Here is a 19507-nt window from a genome sequence, read left to right as displayed (position 1 = left end):
TTTACAGACTTCATCATCTGAACCAATAATTACTCTTTATGGGGAGATCGTGCACACTCTTTTTATGTGGCAAATTGACTAGCAAACTAGGTCTTCATAATGGCCCTAAATACTTTTAAACTTTAAAGCCCTCATTACTGGTTTATAAGCATCAAAAACACATAATCGCTTTATGGCAAAAGCAAAGTGATAAATGTTTTCCATAGTCAACATGGAAGTCAGTTGGTAGCTTTTCCTCATTTATAGTATAATGACATTTTATGTCACAGAATATTGAAACAATTGGATATAGTAGGTTGAAGCTTTCCAAAACTGTGACCAAATGTTCTTTGACTCCCACTTATGGGTTACTTCTCTTGCAATTGAACTTCATGAAAACCCAGGGTTGGAACTATAGAAATATACCTGTACTTGCCAAAAAACCACACATTTTAGATATTTTTAGTCAACTTTCTCCCTAAATTGGGACTATTCTAAGACTCTATTGTTTCCTCATTTACTTTTTAAATAAGATAAACTAAATAGGTACTTGGATATTAGTCTGTTAATAGTTAATGAGCTAACGTGACAGCAACATAGATGTAGTAAATAAGGAAACAATCTCCTGCCATGTAACCCAAATACATAAAAAATAAGAGAACTGGAAAATATGAGACTTGACCCTAGAGGTAGGGCCAACAGCCTTGAGAAAGACACTGCATTTAGCATAGCTTAGCAAGTAGAATATCAGGTACAAGTGAACCAGGGCAGATCAGAGGAGTGCGACATCATGGTGCGCTGCCCAAGACGAAGAGAATTGTCATTGTCGTAGTTAGTGGTATGATATAAGTGTATGGTTTGAACACAAAGAAAGATAATTTTGAAAACATGTAATGAAAATGGGACACGAAGCATGATGCTTAATGGGTTAGAAATTGGGTCCGAATGAGACAAAGGTTATCTGAGAACTTTGCCCAATCAGCCAGCTCCTGGACACAACACACTGGACATGAGGACCAGCCTGACACAGTTCAAGGGTGGGCCCCAACCTAGGGAGAAGGAGACAAGGAAGATCAGGGTCATAGCCAAGTCACTGGCCCTAACCACACATGACTTAGTGATTTCTATAAGACTCCAATAAGTAGTACTGATAGCAAATGTTCACAATTTTTTTTAAAATCTTTATGTCCAGAAAGGCTCATTCATTTTTAAAAGCATGATTTTTCATAAAAAATTACTGACCCTTGAGATAGTCTGAGAGTTAATTGGATAGAAGAGGCCAGTGTACTTATTACTGCTGGTTTAGTGAATGTTTCCTCTTTGTCACTTTTACTTGAATTTGACCTTCTTTATTCTTACCACAAAAGAATATCTAACTGCTTTTTCCCCTCAGAAAAATCTCTTGCTTGGACATTAATATTTTCAGCATCACGTGAACAGATGCAGTAAAATTTAGTCTTTGCCTTTAACCTGATTTACCTTCCAAAAATACAAACAGGAAAACACTTCAAATGTGCAATAGCTGCGGCTCCCTTGACCTAACTTTGTATTCCATTGATTTTTTGCTTTAATATAAGGAGATTCTTTACTAGTCCTCTGGATTAGCAATGCCACTTTTCAAAATAGATTTTAAAAACAAATAAATATAAGTCTGTAATATGTCTCTGAATTCAAAGACCTGATACCTAAATTTTGCGCCCGTTGCAAAGGAAGCCCTTCATTTGAAGAGCCTTGTGCTGGTACCGCCCAGTTGCTCCACAGACCCTCTTGCAGCGACCAGCCAGAGCCATTCTGCCACTGGAAGAACTTGCTAACCCAGATAATGATCCACCGTGGAGAGAGAATGATGTGAAGCATGCAGCAAAAACACAGGCTTCTGAATATTTTTAACATTTTTCTAGTAAAACTTCACTTCAAATAAGACTAAATAAATAAAGTCTTTTTTTTTTTTGGAGGAGGGGAATTCTGTCCTCTTAACATGAGAATGAAATACCGCTATAAATGACATGGCATTGTAGATAAATTCCAAAACGAATTTCAGAATCTCGCTCAATCTCCACTAAAGTCATCCGATGTATTATTACTCATCTTGCAGCCGTAGGACTTTAGCACCTGGTGGCTCCATGACACTACAAGGTGCTGCCATCGGTAGAAAAAGTGAGGAAATGGCTAATTTGACAAAGGAAGTCAATGGGAAAAGAATCACGTGGCAAAACCATTTGGTGGCAGACTACACTTTTAAAGCAAGAGAACTTTTAAGTGTAGAGATATTAATCAACAAATTCAGAAATTTAGCAGTATAATGGCTTTGACTTTATAGTAGAATATTTAATATTTAAAAGAGAACACTATCTGTAGTTATTTAGCAAATTATTAGGATTTCAAAAGGAAAAAGCTAGTTAAATTACAGTATCAATCTTTTTTAAATCAGCCTTACCTGAATCACCTTATTTTAAAAAGGACAGAAGTTTATTTTTTGAAAAATGATAGCTCTTAATTCTGTTTATGACTGGGCTGAGATTTTTAAAAGTCAAGCCCCTGGGAATCCACAGTGGAGTGAGACAGCCTGGGTTCAGCAGTTCACGACTTCACTTTATTGCCAAACCGTCACCATCAATACAGATAAGAAACGTGAATGGACGCCCAATTCACATACAAGTAACTTTGTTTCCTCTCTGAGCCCTCATTTTAACTAATGCAACAAGAACCAAACCATTTAGGTAAACTCAGCCAAATTCAGCGTTTGCCCTGTCCTTCAGGCTTAAACCTCGGCCACCTTTACGTTTGTCGGTTTTCATCCTCTCCTTCCGCCTGCAGTTAATGCTAACCCTGGGCAGCATCCACAGGCCTATCCCTGCTGGGGGTGGGGATTGGGTCTCCACTTCTCAGTATGTAAGCTTTTCTGTCCTCCGGCTCAGAACAAGCCTCCTTGTCCTGCTGGGTTCTCATCTGGGACACGGGCCTTGGTGATTGGACCGTCTCTGGCCCTATGTGCTCCCCAGGCCCACACTTGCTCTCCCCCACTGTCGCTGTCCCCTGAGATGCAGCCACATCCTTTTTTCTTAATGCAGGCAGACCATCAGTGCCCGTGATTCTGATGTTTGCCCTGCCCCTTGCCCAACTAATTTCTCTGCAGCCCTGGGTCCTTAGCCTTCCCTCCTTAAAAGACTTACACAGCCACCCAATCAAGACCACAGAAATACTCATGGGCTTCCCCATGCCACACTGGGGCTTCAGGAGCCTCCTCCCACCCAGCAATCATGGTGTCATTTCCGCTCTATGTATGGTTCCCACTCCATGACTGTGTAGGGGAATTCTCTGAGTCTTGCAGAGACACCGCTGAGGTTCAAAAAGGGCAGCAGAGCTTCTGTTGACTCTCCACTCTTCCATCTTAAAGGGGGATTTTATCCACAGCCCCTCACACAAAGGAGCTCTCAGCCGGAGCACTTTGGGTGGCAGTCCCCCTGATGTTTTCACACCTATTCTTTCCTCTCCAGCCAGGATCCTTTCTCTCTCCAGCTTGGAGGCTCTGTGTGTGTGTGTGTGTGTGTGTGTGTGTGTGTGTTGACTCTGAGGAACAAGCACGTTGTTCTCTGCCCATTCTTAGCCCCTTTCAGGTATACCCATCTTTCAGCTGCATCTACACCCTCTTAAACACTAAGCATTTGCTGCTTTGCTCTCTGTCCCATTCTGACAACACCTCGTTCGTTGGGCGAGATAATAGCAGAGCCTCTCACCGGGAAGAACCATGGGTTGGGAGGAGGAGGAGGAGGAGGAGAAGGAACGGCATTTACTATTTAGAATTGTTGTCATAGCACATGCAAATAAAAATGATCCTTTCTTGATTCAGACAAGGCTGTTCTCTTTGTGATTCCAGTTATACACAACTTCTCGTACAAGATTTGCTAAATCTAGGCAAGTTGTTATCAAGACTAGATTGAAATGTCCAGGACCTTCATTGACAGCTCTCGAAGGGTCTTTAACTCAGGAGGTTAGAGGAGGACCATGTGGGTTATTGGAACACTAAAATAATGATGTAATTTACTAGGCCAGGGTCAGTTGGTGATTTTGCAGAGGGTTATATGACTATGATTGCAGATGTGTATAATTTGCACCCTCTTTTTGAGATGCAGAAGAGAATGGCGGTCAAGCGCCCCAACTCTAAAGCAGTGATCCCTGGGTTCAAGACATAGTCAAGCATCTGCAGGCTGTGGGACTTGGCTGTGCCTCCCTTTTCTCATCTGTAAAATGGAAATAACACTATCACCTACTGCACAGGGTTGAGATGAGGATTAAATGAGTTAATACACATTAAAAAATAGAACCATACCTGGCATTTTGTTAAGTGTTAGGTTTCTTTTGCTGAGATTATTTTGAGGGAACGTAACTCTCCTGAGGTTCTCAGTGGGAAAGCATCTCTCCAGGAGCAATTTGGGTCACATTTTCATTCTATTTCTCCTGAACCAGTTCCTCCTCCATCTCCTTTTTGTCCTTCTCCCTCTCCCCTTCCTATTCCTCTTCCTTCTCCTCCTCTTGAATCATCAAGCATCCTCTCTTCAGCTCATGGACCATTCTTCTCAAAGACATCCTGGTCCATACCTGATGTCTTCCTTCCCTGCACATGCTTGCTCAGTGCATAGTGCTCTCATTGCACCCAAAGATTTCCTCTACAACTGCAGTGGGTTATGGTACACATTTCTCTCTTGTTCATGCTTTTATGCCAGTGGTACTCCTACTTTTGTGTAGGGTACAAAACTCTTGGCAACTCATACACCTTTCTAACGACCAGGGAGGCTGCTGTGTTCTAAGTCAACTTATTTCTCTTTTGGAAAAACTCTATAGGAGCCTCACGGTTCTGTGTTGAGTGCACCTGGAAACATTCCTCATTTTCATAACTTTGTCTGTAGGGTACCTTTCTTTCCACCTCTGCCTGGTGATTTACTTCTTCTTCGTGGGTTACACTTTGGTTACACGTGACTTTCTCTGGTTGGCTGCTACTTAAAATCATCACTACCACATATTTTTGCATGCCAAGAAAATGTGTAGAAACTTACAACACCTTTTGAGTGAAATGTAAATAATTTATTCTGAATTGTCCTGTACTAAGCTAATATTGGAAATTTTCCATACACATACAAACACATACACAACTGAAAGTTTCAAAATAAGTTATTTTCTTTGTGGCAACAGCAATAATACTAAGTTTGAATCTGTTGTCTGATTATCCCTTTTCACTTAGGGAGAATATACTACTCTTGACCATTTTCTCATACCAAAAATTTGTATCTGTAACTCACCCACATTTTTGGCCACATACAGCCTTTTTTAAAAACTCAAATCCGCTCCCAACAAGGCTGAATAACTCTCATTATTTTCCAAACACCAAATAATCTTTCCATCCCACATGGGAGGGACATAGTAGCTGGACTTCTAAGAAAATAAAGCCATAGTCTTCCCTTTTTGAGTCATTTCAAATATGGCCACGTTCCTCTCTTAGAAAAAGAGAGGAGGCAGGATGGAAGGAAAGCAAGGCAGTGTCTGGGAGACTGAGCACAGAAATAAGGGGAGAGAATGAGATGCTGGTAGAGGAGGGAAGATTGTCAGCATCACAGAGAGAAGCAGATTTGGAGAAACAGGATTGGGGGTCAGGGGTACAGTTGACCCCAGTGGGCAGGTTACTTAACAACGTTGCATCTAGATTTCCTCTTGGGGAATTAGAAAAGGTCACTAACACACAAACCAGCTTTCTGGGATGGAATAAAGGTGGTACCAGGAAAGAGGCCATCTTTAGGGCCCATGCATCAGCCTGTCCAAGTTCCCAAGAACATTTCCTATTATCTCTCAAAAGGTCAAGAATATTTCCCCAGTATAAAATCTACTGTTGATGATCATCTCACCATTGGTAAACATTGATCCCATACTCCAATTTTCATTTTCTTCCTTTCTCTCTAGCCTCCCTTCTTAGTTTTAGGGAAGAACCCAGTGATGAGTGGGCTGCATAAGCTCAGCTTTACCACTTGAGAAACCTGAGTTTATGCAGGTTTCCCAGCTTTCCTGGGCAGTGAAGACCAGAGGTTTGCATGTAGTAGAGGAAGTAGATGAAAATTGTGTCTTACTATGTCGAATTGCAAATGAAATTTCCAATGGACATGAAGGAGGTTTTGTATCATGTTCACAGAGCACCTCCCTCCAAATTCCAAAAAACACCTTCCACACCTGGATGTTTTTCCATGTCTAAGACTCCCTGGCCATCCATTTCTCTGCTTCCTGAGAGCCCAGCTGTGAAATAGTTCGCAGCGATCAGGAGATGCTTTTGATTGTTTCTGCTTCCCACCCCCTCAGGCTCCCTGGAGTGGGGGCAAAGGAAAAGTTTATGGTGTAAATTGATGGTGATAAGAAACTATGTGAATGGGATGAAGTTGTGTGTTTTTTTAATCTCATATTTCATGCAGGGCTGGGCTGAGGATGTGGCAGGCATGGCGTATGCCCTACGTTCACTGCCAGAGGGGGCTCCCTGCCTGCCACAGGTGAGAGCCAGCTCTGGGGTGTCTGCCCCATGGGGAAGGCGGGTGGAGGGGATGGCGGGGGAGGGATGGGGGCTTTGCTTACCTTTGGTGGTCCCCAGAGATATTCAAACAAAGAATCCAAAACTTCGTGTCATGAATGTAATTTTCTTAGATTGTAAATGCAATTGCAACAGATTAAACCCTTATACGGGTTGATTTTTATAGTGCACTCTCTTCTCTGGAACACTGTATAAGAGTATATATAAAGTATATATGCAAATGTCTGCAGATCTGAGCGTATCTGCATTCTGTGAAATGAACTGGAATGTTTTATCATTCCGATATTGCAAGTATTTCAATAGCAAGACTGGGTACGTTTTGTTGAGGTCAACAACCACCAATCCAAAACAAATTATACATCTTATTTCATAAATTAGAAATGGAATTGTGACCTTAGACACAATGCATTTTGATCTAAATAGTATATTAAATGTTATCACTGTTACTCTTGACTGTCAATGTCATATTTACCTCTACTCACCCCTACCTTTATCTGACTTATTTATTCTTTACTGTCAGCAGACAGCTGGTGTGTTTGGCAACTAACTCATCTCTATGCCCCGCCTCCATATTAATCTCTTTTTTTCAAACAATCACCCATATTTAATCTTTTACCATGTTCTGCTTTTTTTAGGGTTCACTTTTTATTCCTCTTAGTGTTAGTGGCTAGCCCCTTGTGTCCCAAACCTTCACATCTAAAAGCATCAAGTACATAATCGTGCAGATGGCTACAAATGGCTTTCCAATTTAAAATAAAAAACTGCTGGTACCAGAGAAGTAAAGTGCAGTTAATTGACACCCTGAAAGCTTTATCATATGTTGAAGGCAAAAATCGAGTTAAAACTACATGTCTAACCTGTTCAGACTATTCTACAACTAGGTCTTGGTAATTCAACTTTTTCGGCTCCTACAAACAGCAGTCTGAAAGCCCGTACGTGCTATTTGCTTATAGGATTTTCCTCCTCCACTGCTGATGTCTTCGCCTTCCATCTTTTTCGCAGTGGTCAGTATACATCCGAGCTGCTGTCCGGAAAGAGAAAGGCCTGCCCATCCTGGTGGAGCTGCTCCGGATAGATAACGACCGTGTGGTGTGCGCAGTGGCCACAGCGCTCCGGAACATGGCCCTGGACGTCCGAAATAAGGAGCTTATTGGTATGTTCTCTCCAGTTCACAGCATCTCAGTTTTTGTGTGAAAATATTTCCTGGCGGGGTCCAGGAATTACTGTGCTTGAATCCACATGCAGAACATTTATCCATGCAGAAATAGTGCATTTATTGGGGCCATATTTTCCCCAGGTTCTCCTAGTTTAAGTCCAAGAGCCCTGTTTACCTTTTAGGATTTGGAGGAAAATGCAGTGTTTGTTGACACTTCTAATCCTTGAAAATTAAAAACAACCATGGTGCTCAGCACTAGATCCCGTCTTCCCCATCCTTTAAATCCCTGTCAGGCTGTTTGTTTGCTTTCCACGTGGTGAACAGCAGTTGAAATGGGATCCACGCCACTTTGCTTCTCCTCTCCATTTTTAAATTTATTTTGGATGAAACCATACTGGTTCTTTAATCCTATTGTTTAAAGAATGGTCTTTCTTTAATTTGGTATTCAAGAAATAAGGAAGATCATTTATTGATGAACATTAAAGCACTCGTACATTCATCTATATATTCAGCAAATATGTATCCACGAGCTACCTTGTTCCAGGCTTGTTCTAGGCCCAGACATTATCACATCAATGAGCAAAGCAGACAGGAAGCTTTGCCCATGTGGAGTTTCCATTTGGGGGAGGGGAGATGTACCATCAACAAAATGCACCCATGAAGCCCACTGTGTGGTAGGAACACTCTAAGGGGAGAAATGGACCTGGATAAAGGAGACAGTAATTAGTGACATTGTCAATTTTTAATTGAGGTGAAATTCACATAACATAAAATTAACCAGTTAAAGTGTACCTTTTTGGTGGCATTACAACCACCACCAATATCAAATTGCAACACATTTTCATCACTCTGAGGAAAGCCCTGCACCCACTGAGCAGTCACCCCCTGTTTTCCCCTCCTCCCAGCTGCTGGGGCTGACCTATGTGTGGTCTGTTTCCACAGATTTTTCTATTGGGGGTGTTTTATGTAAATGGAATCCTACAATACGTGAGCTTTTATGTGTGGCTTCTCTCACTCAGCATAAGGACTTGTGATTCTAAGTGGGAGGCCAAGGTCAGGATAGGAGTTTTTAGGAAGGTAACATTTGAGCCAGGACTTGAAAGGGTGGATATTTGGGGGGAAACATATCTAAGTTGAAGGAGCTTCCACTCCAGAAGGCCCTCTGGGAGCCTGGAGCAAGGCAGTGGGTCCAAGGCCGTTAAGAGACCTCGTGTGCCTGGGACAGAATGAGGTGCCCAGGCCAGAGAAGCCTCCTGGGTCCTCCCTCTGTGGTGGGAAGATGCCCAGGCCAAGGCTGCTTGATGCCCGGAGCACGAATGAACCACAAGGACCTACCTGGGAAGAGGCACAAGTCTCCCACAGACCATTGTCCTAATGCAGGCATCAGTCATTGAAGAGATCATTCCGGAAGGGTCAGTGGTCAGTCAGTGCAGCTGGAAGCCTGGCAAGCCTGACTGCAAGTAACAGATATCGATGGAAGATAAACAGCAGGGACCTGGACCACCCACCGTGCTGAAGGTTCAGGGTGTATAGCTTTTGGGGACCTAGCGGAAAGCAGGTGAGTGGGCGGAGGGTCAAGATTTCATTTCTGGAGCAGTTGGAATACTAGGTGTTGATCCAAATTTCATACCCAAATTTTACATTGATACATGGGTCCATTATTGCTATTCAAATTCCCGCACATGGTGTACTGTGTGGTCTGGGAACCAGCCATTTTTTTTTCTTCCCGCCGTTTCACAGTACCCATCATATCTTCTAACAAAAATGGAAGTTCTTGCAGGTCTCCAGTCATGTATTTATTCACAAGTAAACCAAACTTCACATCTGTGTCTAATACATGCAATTATTGTTTATACTTGCATCGCATCATAAGGCATGAAATAAATGCAATTGGATGTTTAGATTTAATTTGACTTTAAGTATTGTTTGTAGATTTTGTCAAGTATGGAAACTAGGCTATTAGCTCAAAAGGTCAAGATACTCTCTCCCGTGTGCTCTCTTTCTTTTCTTACAGTTGTTTCAGACAGGACAGGGCTGGGGCTTCCGATAAAATCTCATAGCTCCTCTCAAACATGGAGAAAAAATCAATAGCTAATCAGTCTACTGACCGGATACTCACTACTCAGTATTGTGAGTTCACGTGTTTTATTTCTTTTGGTGGATTAAAATATAATAAAATAGGGAACTATTGATTGGTTTTCTAGCTCCCAGGTGTGCATTCTGTCTCAGAATCGTTATCTAGTACTCTGGCTGAGGCAGGGACACTGGGAGTTCCGTATTGCCCCCGTTAAATTAAACCTTTACTAACAAATGTCACCAGGCAGGAAAGGGAGCCAATTCCTTAAAAATAGAAGTGAAAATATCTAATTCCTGGGCTTTATGGAATCAATAACCTTTTTCCTGAATGAGAAAAGCAGAATGTAACAACAAAACAAAAAACTAAAATGCACCGTTATATTCTATCTAGGAAAAAGGAAGTGTGGCCGTCACCAATTCTTTTACTTTAAATATTGTAAGAAGTAGTGGTCTTTAAGGAAATGCCGCCTAGAACTTTACATATTGAAAATAAAGTCGCAATGACTTTGAACCAAGAACAAAAACAATAAACTTCTACATCTTCTCTCTTCTGCCAACTCTCACGGAAAGCTTTGGCGACGCCATATAATTGCATGGTGTCAGAGATCACGTTTATTCTGACAGCTCCCACATACACGTCTCTGGTGCGAATCCCACATTTCTGGGTCCCACTCTGTCTGGTAGATCCACTGGATACCCAACGGGCATCTCAGGGGTCACATCTCCAGACCTGAGGTCCTCATCTTCTCCCCAAACCCAAGCCTTCCGCAGTCTTCCCCCAACAGTGAGTGGTGGCCTGTCCTTGCAGTGATCTGGGGCAGGCGCCTTACAGGCCGTTTGATTCCTCACCCTTCTTATCCAGACCATCAACAAACCCAGTCTTCCTTCTGTATCTTCTCAGAATCTGACACCTCTCACCTTCCTAGTTTTTTCCTCAAACTCTCATCACCTCTCACCTGGATGATTACCATGGCCATCAACCTGGTCTCCCTGCTTCTGCCGTCACCCCCTACCGTGTACTCTTAATGCAGGAAACAGGGTGGTCCTGTTAAAATCTTAGAGCTTGTCATTTCTCCACTCAAAACCCCCCATAGCTCCTCATCTCTCTGTGGAAGGTGAAGGCTGTTAGGCAGACACAACTCTGTACAATACAGCTCTCTGTTCCTTCTCTGATCTTACCCTCTGGCCTCTCGCTGTCACTAACCTTGCTGAGGCCACTGAGTCACGAAGGTTCCCTGATCCCATAGACTGATCCTCAGAGACTTCGAACTTGCTGTCTAGAGTCCTCTTCCTCCAGGTGTCCATGTGCCTCAGTTCTCACCCTGCTCAAGTGCCAATTTCCCAGCACAACCTTTCCTCACCTCCATGTAAAAAATTCTGCACCCACCCCCCATCCCCTTGCCATGGCTGGTGTAGCTCACTGGGTTGAGTAAGGGCTTCAAACCAAAGGGTTGCCAGTTCCATTCCCAGTCAGCACACATGCCTGGGTTGTGGGCCAGGTCTCCAGTAGGGGGCGTGTGAGAAGCAACCACACAGGGATGTTTCTCTCCCTTTTTCTCCTTTCCTTTCCCTCTCTCTAAAAATAAATAAATAAAATATTTTTAATAATTATACCCCCAATTTCTTCCCTGCTTTATTTTTCCTGCAGCACTGAGTACCATCTAATACACCACATATTATTCCCTTTGTCTCGTTACCTGTCCATCCCCCCCACCCACTGGAATCTGAGCCCATTAAGGCAGGAAATTCTATCTTGTTTGCTCACCAGTGGAGCCCATGTACTTAGAACAGCACTCAACCCACAGCAGCAACTTCATAAATATTTGCCAAATGATTACACTTGTCTCCTCGCTGATCCTCATTTTAAAATGAATTCCAGATCAGCAAACCGTTAGGTAAGCAAATGTAAAACGTCCACTAAAGAAAAGGATTTTATACTAATAAAGAAAAGCATCACAAAGCCAGTTCATTTGCCTGCTGAAGTTTACCACGTGTGTGCAGACGCCGGGGATTTCACAAAGAATCCAGTTCTTTCTATTATTGATTCTGGGGTGTCGCTTGAAGTTACATCTCTTCTTACATCATTCTTCCAGTTTGGGGTGGGGGGAGGGGCAGCTGCCACACTCAGGTTAGGGAATGGTTTATCTTCCTTGGGCGCCATTATCGGAAAACTCCAGAGAAGCTGCGAAACAGCAAGCACCCTGCCCCGTCAGCTCAAGCGAGGATCGTAGAGAAGCACTGAAGGGAGCGCCACATTCTCTGCCTCCCCTGCGCCTTCCCATTCAGGTTGCATTCCCCATTCTGTGCATGTCCCTGCCATCGGTGGGTGACAAGTGTGCTACAGACAGATCTGTGCGATCTTCTGAGTGGCTGGGTGTGGGAGTCCAGCGTCATCCACATCCATACATTTATTCGCGACCTTCTGAAAATGTTAATTATCCTTCTCGGTAAAGTGTCACTTCATCATTCAGAGACGTTCCTTTGGTTGTTTGCTTGTTTTTTTAATTAATGATACTACTTAGCTTCAGTGACAGAGAAGACAATATATCACTTAACCAGTTTAGCAAAATTCCATCCATTTCGGGAAGGACAGTTCCTGATGCAGATGGCGGATATTGATTTTAGCCAAATATCCACCCCCTCTGCCAACAAAACAAAACAAACAAAACTCCAATATGTATGTTTTTTTAACTTAAAGCACATGGAAACACTAGGGGGGAGGTGTCTAGCACTTGAGAAACATTGATCTTTAACCCATGGCTACCTACCCATGGAAAATGATCCTCAAGAGAGTGATTTTATCGTATGTGCTGTTTTGTTTCACTGCATTTGCAGACAGCGTAGAAAATCAAATGGCTGGACCTCCCTGAGAGCAGAGAGGGTGGGGGGAAGAAAATCAAAAGGCTGTATCATGTATCAAAATAGTTTCATTGACACCACGCATAAGTTCCCCAATGTATAAGATTATCTCTTCCATGAATGCCTTGGCGTCACGCTAGGGGTGCTGTCTGTTCACACCCCAAACTGCCTCCTACCTCTAACCGCACTTTTCCCTGAATTCTCCAGCCACACCAGTGTCTGTGGCACCCTAGCTGTCTCCTCCCTGGCGCCCTCTCTCACAGTTCTTTACTTACCAAGCCCACCCATCACTCAGTGCCCAGCTCAGGCTGGCGTCCATGCTGGAGGATCTTCTTTGAACTCAGAGTGGAATGGGTAGCACCCACCTCGTAAGAAATGTTTTCAGTCGTCTTAGATTTCCACTGTGTAGTTTTATTCTTGTATGTGCACTCATCACAATATTTCCCAGTGATGTAATAAGCAGGGATCTGGTACCCTATTTCCTTTTACTTCCTGCCTAGCACTTTGCTATACCTGTAACAGTCACTCGGTAATTCACTGGTGGATGGATAACAAGGGTCATTCATTCTGAAGAATGGATCTAGAGGAGGTTTGGAGAATCCCAGATAGAGAGGGGAAGACGTGGAAGGGTGTCTGTTTCAGCCTCGTCCCACAGCATCCAGAGAGTAGAGGAAAGATAGACAGCTTTGATGTTCGCTGAGATCCAGGACTCTCCTCACACTCACTCTCTCTGCTGCCATGCTGGAAGAGGTCTGAGACCTGGTAGGAAATAGTATCATTTCTGTGTGCCCCCACCTCCGCTGAAGGCTGGCGGAGCTGCTGCCAGCGCCCTGCAGGTAGGATTGGCAGAGCTAACTGAGCGCCCTCCCTTCTCTTCCCTGCCTGGTGGCTGCCTGCCACACTTTTGGCAGATGAGCCAGGGTGGGGATACTGGAAGCATCCTCCCCACTCCCCACACCCCTCCCTGGACTGCAGGGAAGGCCCGTCCCCTGGCTCATGGACCTGGCCCTTCCCCACTTCGCCTGGGTCCTTCTCCTTGTCCTCTTTGCTTTGCATGACCCTTTCCCCGTCTCTGTTCTCATGTGGGTGGTGGAGTCGCCACATTTGGAGGGTCTATAAGAATCCTTCTTTGATGCCCCCACACATTCATATTATATGGGCCATTTTTCGCATTTGTAGGGCCTTGGCACGTGGACAGCCAGCTGCGCCTCTGTCCAAGCAACACCTCCTCTCTCCATTCCAGCCTCAAAGGGAGCGCCAGACAGAACCCAGCTCTCTCTGGGGTCAGGGAAGGGCCATTTCCTTCAAGAGCCTGTGGGCTCCCAAGTACAGATGCCCCCCAGGAGAGAGAGAAGAGAAAGGAGCCCCAAATCTCCAGGTGTCCCTAGCAGTGCCCCCCTCCTACTTCCCCACACTAGTGAAACATGAACGCAATAAGGGCGGCTTCTTTCCTGGGAACCAGTTATTACTTAAGCAGTAAATCCAGTGCTTCCCCCCACCCACCCACCCATCACAGGGCATTCAGATCCTCCCTTCCATTCATTCTGAGCAGCCTGGGGGCTGGAGCGAGTGGAGGGCATTCCCAGCTTCTTGATTAAATCTGGTTTAACTGTTCAGATGAGACAGTGCATCTGGCCATTCTATAGAGAAGGATTGCTGGTTATAATATTTAAAAGACAATGTTCTTTAATAAATAACTTAAAATGTTCTTAAATAAATAGAAATGATTAGTCTTTAAGAGAAAACAAAGAAAAATATACTGTCGTCAAGAGAATGACAGTCCCCTCTCCTCCCCATCCCCGCCACCCTGCCAGGTCTTGACTTAGTGAGAAGTGCATATTCCCTTTGGAGAACCGTGGGGGTTGAGGGGGTGGGGAAGCCTTCACTGTAGCCACACTATCCTGAATGTTACATTGCTTTATAAACATTCCCTCTCTTTTTAAAAAAAAATTTATTAAATTTTCCAATTGCAGTTGACATACAATATTGCGCTAGTTTCAGGTGTACACCCCAAGGATTAGACTTTTATGTAACTTGTGAAACAATCACCTTGATAAACCCAGCAGCCACCTGGTACCATCCATTGTTATTACGATATTATTTGCTCTATTCCATGTGCTATACTTTACGTCTCCATGGCTATTCTGCAACTGCCAATTTGTACTTTTTAATCCCGTCACCTCTTTCACCCAGCCCCCTCCCATTTGGCAACCGTCAAAATGTTCTCTACACCAATGAATCTCTTTCTGTTCTGCGTGTTCATTTATTTTGTTTTTTAAAGTCCACATATAAGTAAAATCATATGGCCTTTGCCCTACTCTGTCTGAATTAGGTCACTCAGCACTGTGTGCTCTAGGTCCATGCGTGTCGCTGCAGACGGGAAGACCGCCTTCTGTTTGTGACTGAATCATATTCCACGGATGTGCGCACCGGGCATTCTCTTTTCATTTCGTGATCTTGCAGCTGATCTGTGAGATGCATGCCCCTGGAGTTCTAGACCCGTATATATTGATCTTCATCCACACTTTGGGATACACTTTTAGCCAATTCTTTAGTCATAAGAGCGTGTTCTCTGGGGAATAAACAGAGACCTAAAGCTGGGTGTCCCTCTTCAGGAAGCAGTGTTCCAAGTGCTACTCAAGAGATCATTTCTCAAAGTTCGTCTAAATGCTTCACCTCCGATTGAAACACATCCCCGTCATCATCCTCGCTCGGGGCACTTGGAACACAGCTTTCCCCACAGTGCATCCTGGCAAAGCCAGGAAAGAGCTCTAACAACAGATGGTGCCCCCCTCAGTTACAAAGCACACACGTGTGTGCGTGTGTGTGTTGTGTTGCTGTCTCATCTCATGATGCTGGCTTCGTGTAGCAGAAGCCCCTGGCATGCGGGCAGCCCATTCTGGAGGGCCGACCTCTCACAGGCCACTCATCACACAGCACGTGGGCACCTTCTCTGCCTGTTTTCTTGACATTGGCAAGCAGTCCCACCTGTGCCCAGGGACAGTCTGAGGTTCTGGAACCCTGCTCCGTGCGACCCAGGGACGCCATGTGTTATTTTTATTCTGGTGAATCTGAAGGCTTCACTTTATTAATTCAGTCTGAGGACATTTGGGTGACATGCCGTCTCTGCTTTTCAAAACATGTTTCTTTAGACCCTAGCAGATGTTGTTTTAATTAAAACACATGCCGTTTCAATTAGTATTTTAAAAAGAAGCCCGGTCTCCCAGACGAGGGGATACATCGGAGCACACTCTGCTGGCTCACTTTAATAACTGGGTTTCACAAGCCAGATCCTGGGCGGTGGCAAAGCTGTGTGTTTTGGCCCAAATTTGGTATCTTCAGATTAAGTGCCTGTGTTCAAGCTCTTATCTCCCAAACCCAGGAACCTAATCTCATGAATGCTGCCTCCTTTTCCCACGGAGCCACGGGTTCTGCGTTAATTAATTCAGACACCTGTTGGGGCCTTTTGGCAGCTGGGTCTGGCAGATAAAAATTCTTTGGAAAGGGGACTTGTAAATAAATTGAACAGCCAATAATTATTTCATTAAAGGAGACAATGATTCACCCTTTGGAAGTACTCTACGTGAGGAGAAGGCAACACTGAGAGATCTCCCATTTCTGCAGATTCGGGACCTCTGCTTAAAGACCTCAGAAAGAAGAGAGAAGGAGAAAAAACTATCCCAGGTCAACTTGACTGCTTACGTATTCATTTCGTGCCTGGCCAAACAGTTTCAGAAGAAAAGTTTTAGAGAGGAGACTGCATGAGCAATGAAGTGGCTCTTCTCAAATGCCCCAAATCTTGAGACTCTAAAAATAGAAAAGAGGTCTTTAGCAGGCTAACGTTTTTTAAATTGTATTCCTTCGACGCTGTTGATGGTCCTTGGCTCCCCTTGCCAAACAAACAGAAGTGTTAATCATGTGCAAATTGTTCTCTTTGCTCTCGTACTAAAAATATGGATTTAGAAAATAATTTAAAAGTTTACAGGTGAATACTCTTTTCAGCTCTGCAGGCTTGCATGTGGTTGTATCTGTGATGCTGGGTCTTGAGAAATTACAAAGCAGGCAAGGATGGCCATAACTGGGGATTCTGCTAAAAAAAGGGGGGGAGGAGACTGATGCTATAAATTGAACAGGCCAGTGGTTCTGCCCTGAAGGACACCTGAGGCAGAAGAGGAGAGGACAGCTGTCCCAGAAAAGACATGGCAAACCCCAGGCAAGAGGCCAGGGACCCAGGAGGCAGATGGAAGCCTGTAGGTACAGCCCCCTCTCATCTGGGAAACCCAAGGCTGGGACCCAAGGGCCTGGTCTGTGAAATGGCATAAGCAGCAAGAGCAGACTTTGCTCCTGCTGAAGAAGAAGGCTGTCTGTTCATCTGGCCAGACTGGAGTCAAAGAAATACTGGGTAGGAGGAGAAACAGGCACAGAAGCAGGCAGTTCTTGACAGCCCCTTGTCAAAATGTCCGAAAAGTTCTCTAAAGAAACGTAGTTGAAGCTCAGAGATTTCTCCTCCTATAACCAAGACAGTTCATGAAAATTTTCTATCAGGAAAGCCGGTTTCTCAAATTTAAAATGAAATTTTTCTATTCCATGTTGTGTATTGTGATATCTTTGAACAGCGTCCAGTGACATAAATGGCTTGGGAGTATAATAATAAAAGACAAGTGGTTTGTTTCCTGAAGTACACAATGCCTTTCGCATCCCAGATTTTGTCGTCCCCATGATTTAATACAGGCAACTGAAGCTGAGACAGGACAAACCAGGCTGGCGCAGGCATATAGTGATATGCAATGTGTTGCTTTTAAATTGGAGTCACTAATATTCCAACAGTGACATTAGATAGTGTTCAGCATGAAAGATCAGAAGATAAAAAATGCCATGGTCTTCACCTTGAGACTTGAACTAACTAATTTACTCATTGGCAAGGGAAGTTATAGCCATGAAATGAAAAATGGTAGTGTTAAACTTTTACATTGAATAGTAACTCCTTAGACTGATACCACTTAGTGAGAGTGGTATTATTCGAGAGTCCAGTATAAAAGTAACCTTGTTACTCTTAAAATGTTACAGTATAGGTGTGTGTCAGAGAGGACCCACGGGCTTCTCTCACAGGCAAACAGTTATGGAGGGCTACCCGCCAGGACCACAAGGGACACGGTAGTGGACATGCCTCAACTCACTCCTTTGGACCGGAATTTCTCACACATGTGGCGCACCACGAAGGGGTCATAAGTGTGCTGAAATTTTAATCCCTTCCGGCCTTAGGGAGGTCTGGGGAGAGCCTGAGTCTGCCCAAGCCCAGGATCTATGGCCTCCACAGGGCACAGCCCCTACCCCAGGACACATCCCTGGCATCGCCGCTTTCCGTATGTGCCATGCTGAGCACACACTTTGAAAGCTCTGCCCTAGCCGGACCTCCCACCTGCACACCCCGATACAGTGTGTATCTTATTCACTCAGTCACCGTCTGGAACTGAAAAGGTGTACTGACTTTCAAGTCATCGTCTCCTTTACTCCTCACATGCGCCAAGTTTTTTACGTACCCTCATTTTTCCAATGATAGAAATGGATAGAAACTTCTTTACCCTTATATGATAAATCCATCATGATGTCATGTTGATACTTCTTGATGGAAGTGCTTCAATTCTCTTTTCTCTTCATGTGCATTTCACCTTTCAATTTCAGCCTATAGTATGGCAAGTGCAGGGCGCACCTAGAGCTTCCTACCTGGGTCACTTCACCCCTCTCACCCTTCCTGTGCTCTCACCCCTCACTGTTGCCACCTTGACCTTGCACAGGACTCCAGTTAAGGAATATTCAGTATTTCCATGTGAATGAAACAGCATGAACTCTGCTGCCTGGTTTGTTTTCAATGGAACCGTTGTGTGAAGGCCCTGAGAGTCCGCCTGCGTCCTAGAACAGGCACATCGTTCTTCTAGTCTTGCTCGAACCTCCCAGCAGCATTTGACATTTTCATACTTGTATATCTTAGTTCCTAAGATGAAACTTCCCCGGTTTTCTTCACTTTTTGTCCTTTTGGCTTTTTCTCCTCCACTCTGTCTCAAAGCTCTCTCCCTAGTTAACCTTCTGGAAAGCTCATCATATAATGTCTTTTTCTGATACTGCATTTTCCAGTTCTAGATTTCCCATCGGTTTTTCCTTATAGTTTTCACTTCTCTGCTATTTTTTTTTCATTTTTTTCATGCATGGCATCCATTTATCTAGTAGATAGTTTAACTTATGTATCAGGGGTTAAAATCCCTATCTGGCTATTCTAACATCTGGGTTATTTGTGGATTTGCCTATATTAACTATCTTTTCTTTCAATTTTTAGTCACATTGCCCTGCTTATTTGCACATCTTGCAGTTAGTTGTTTATGCCAGACATTGAATATTAAAATATTAGAATTGTCTGAAGTAGGTAATAGATGTCTCCAAAAAAACAGCACCCCGTTTCTTCTACCAGATTGCTAAGGTAGAGCGCTGAGTTCACTTAATAGTATTTCAGCTGTACCTTGGCTTTAGTTCAATTCATCTCAGCTGCAGCTTTAGTTAAATTTAGGTGTTTCTAGAACGTGATCAGCACTAACCTACAGTTGTGCTTGGAAGCTGAGCACCTGCAGATTCCGGAGATTTCTCTATGCATCATGGCTCAGACATCAGTTTTCTGAATCCCAGGAGCTCACTCTCTCCCTCCCCCTCCCCCTCCCCCTCCCCCTCCCCCTCTCCCCTCTCCCTCCCCCTCGCCCTCTCCCTACTGGGATGCTCATCTGCTAGCTGTTTGGGCCACTGCATGACCCACATTGTTCAGATCATTCTACTCTAACTTTCTCTGTCCATCCTCAGTACTTACTAAGTTCGCAGTCTTCCTCCTA

At 44.0% G+C, this 19507-nt stretch overlaps 1 protein-coding gene across 3 annotated transcripts in view; it reads left to right on the top strand.

Annotated features, from left to right (window-relative positions):
- The window catches only part of CTNND2 (catenin delta 2), an 837284-nt gene that overhangs the window by 727640 nt on the left and 90137 nt on the right, over window positions 1–19507 (top strand). For 2 of the 3 annotated variants that reach the window (XM_037063010.1, XM_037063011.1), the window contains 2 exons: window positions 6432–6506; window positions 7547–7697. In XM_037063010.1, coding sequence (XP_036918905.1) covers window positions 6432–6506; window positions 7547–7697 — 226 coding nt within the window. The remainder of the gene's footprint in view (window positions 1–6431; window positions 6507–7546; window positions 7698–19507) is intronic. The other variant, XM_037063012.1, reaches the window with a different exon arrangement.

Source organism: Sturnira hondurensis, unplaced genomic scaffold (assembly GCF_014824575.4).
Source record: "Sturnira hondurensis isolate 20B ecotype Veracruz unplaced genomic scaffold, ASM1482457v3 Scaffold0014384, whole genome shotgun sequence".
NCBI lineage: Eukaryota > Metazoa > Chordata > Mammalia > Chiroptera > Phyllostomidae > Sturnira > Sturnira hondurensis.
The sequence above is the reverse complement of the archived record's forward strand: the minus strand, read 5'-3'. Positions and strand labels throughout refer to the sequence as shown.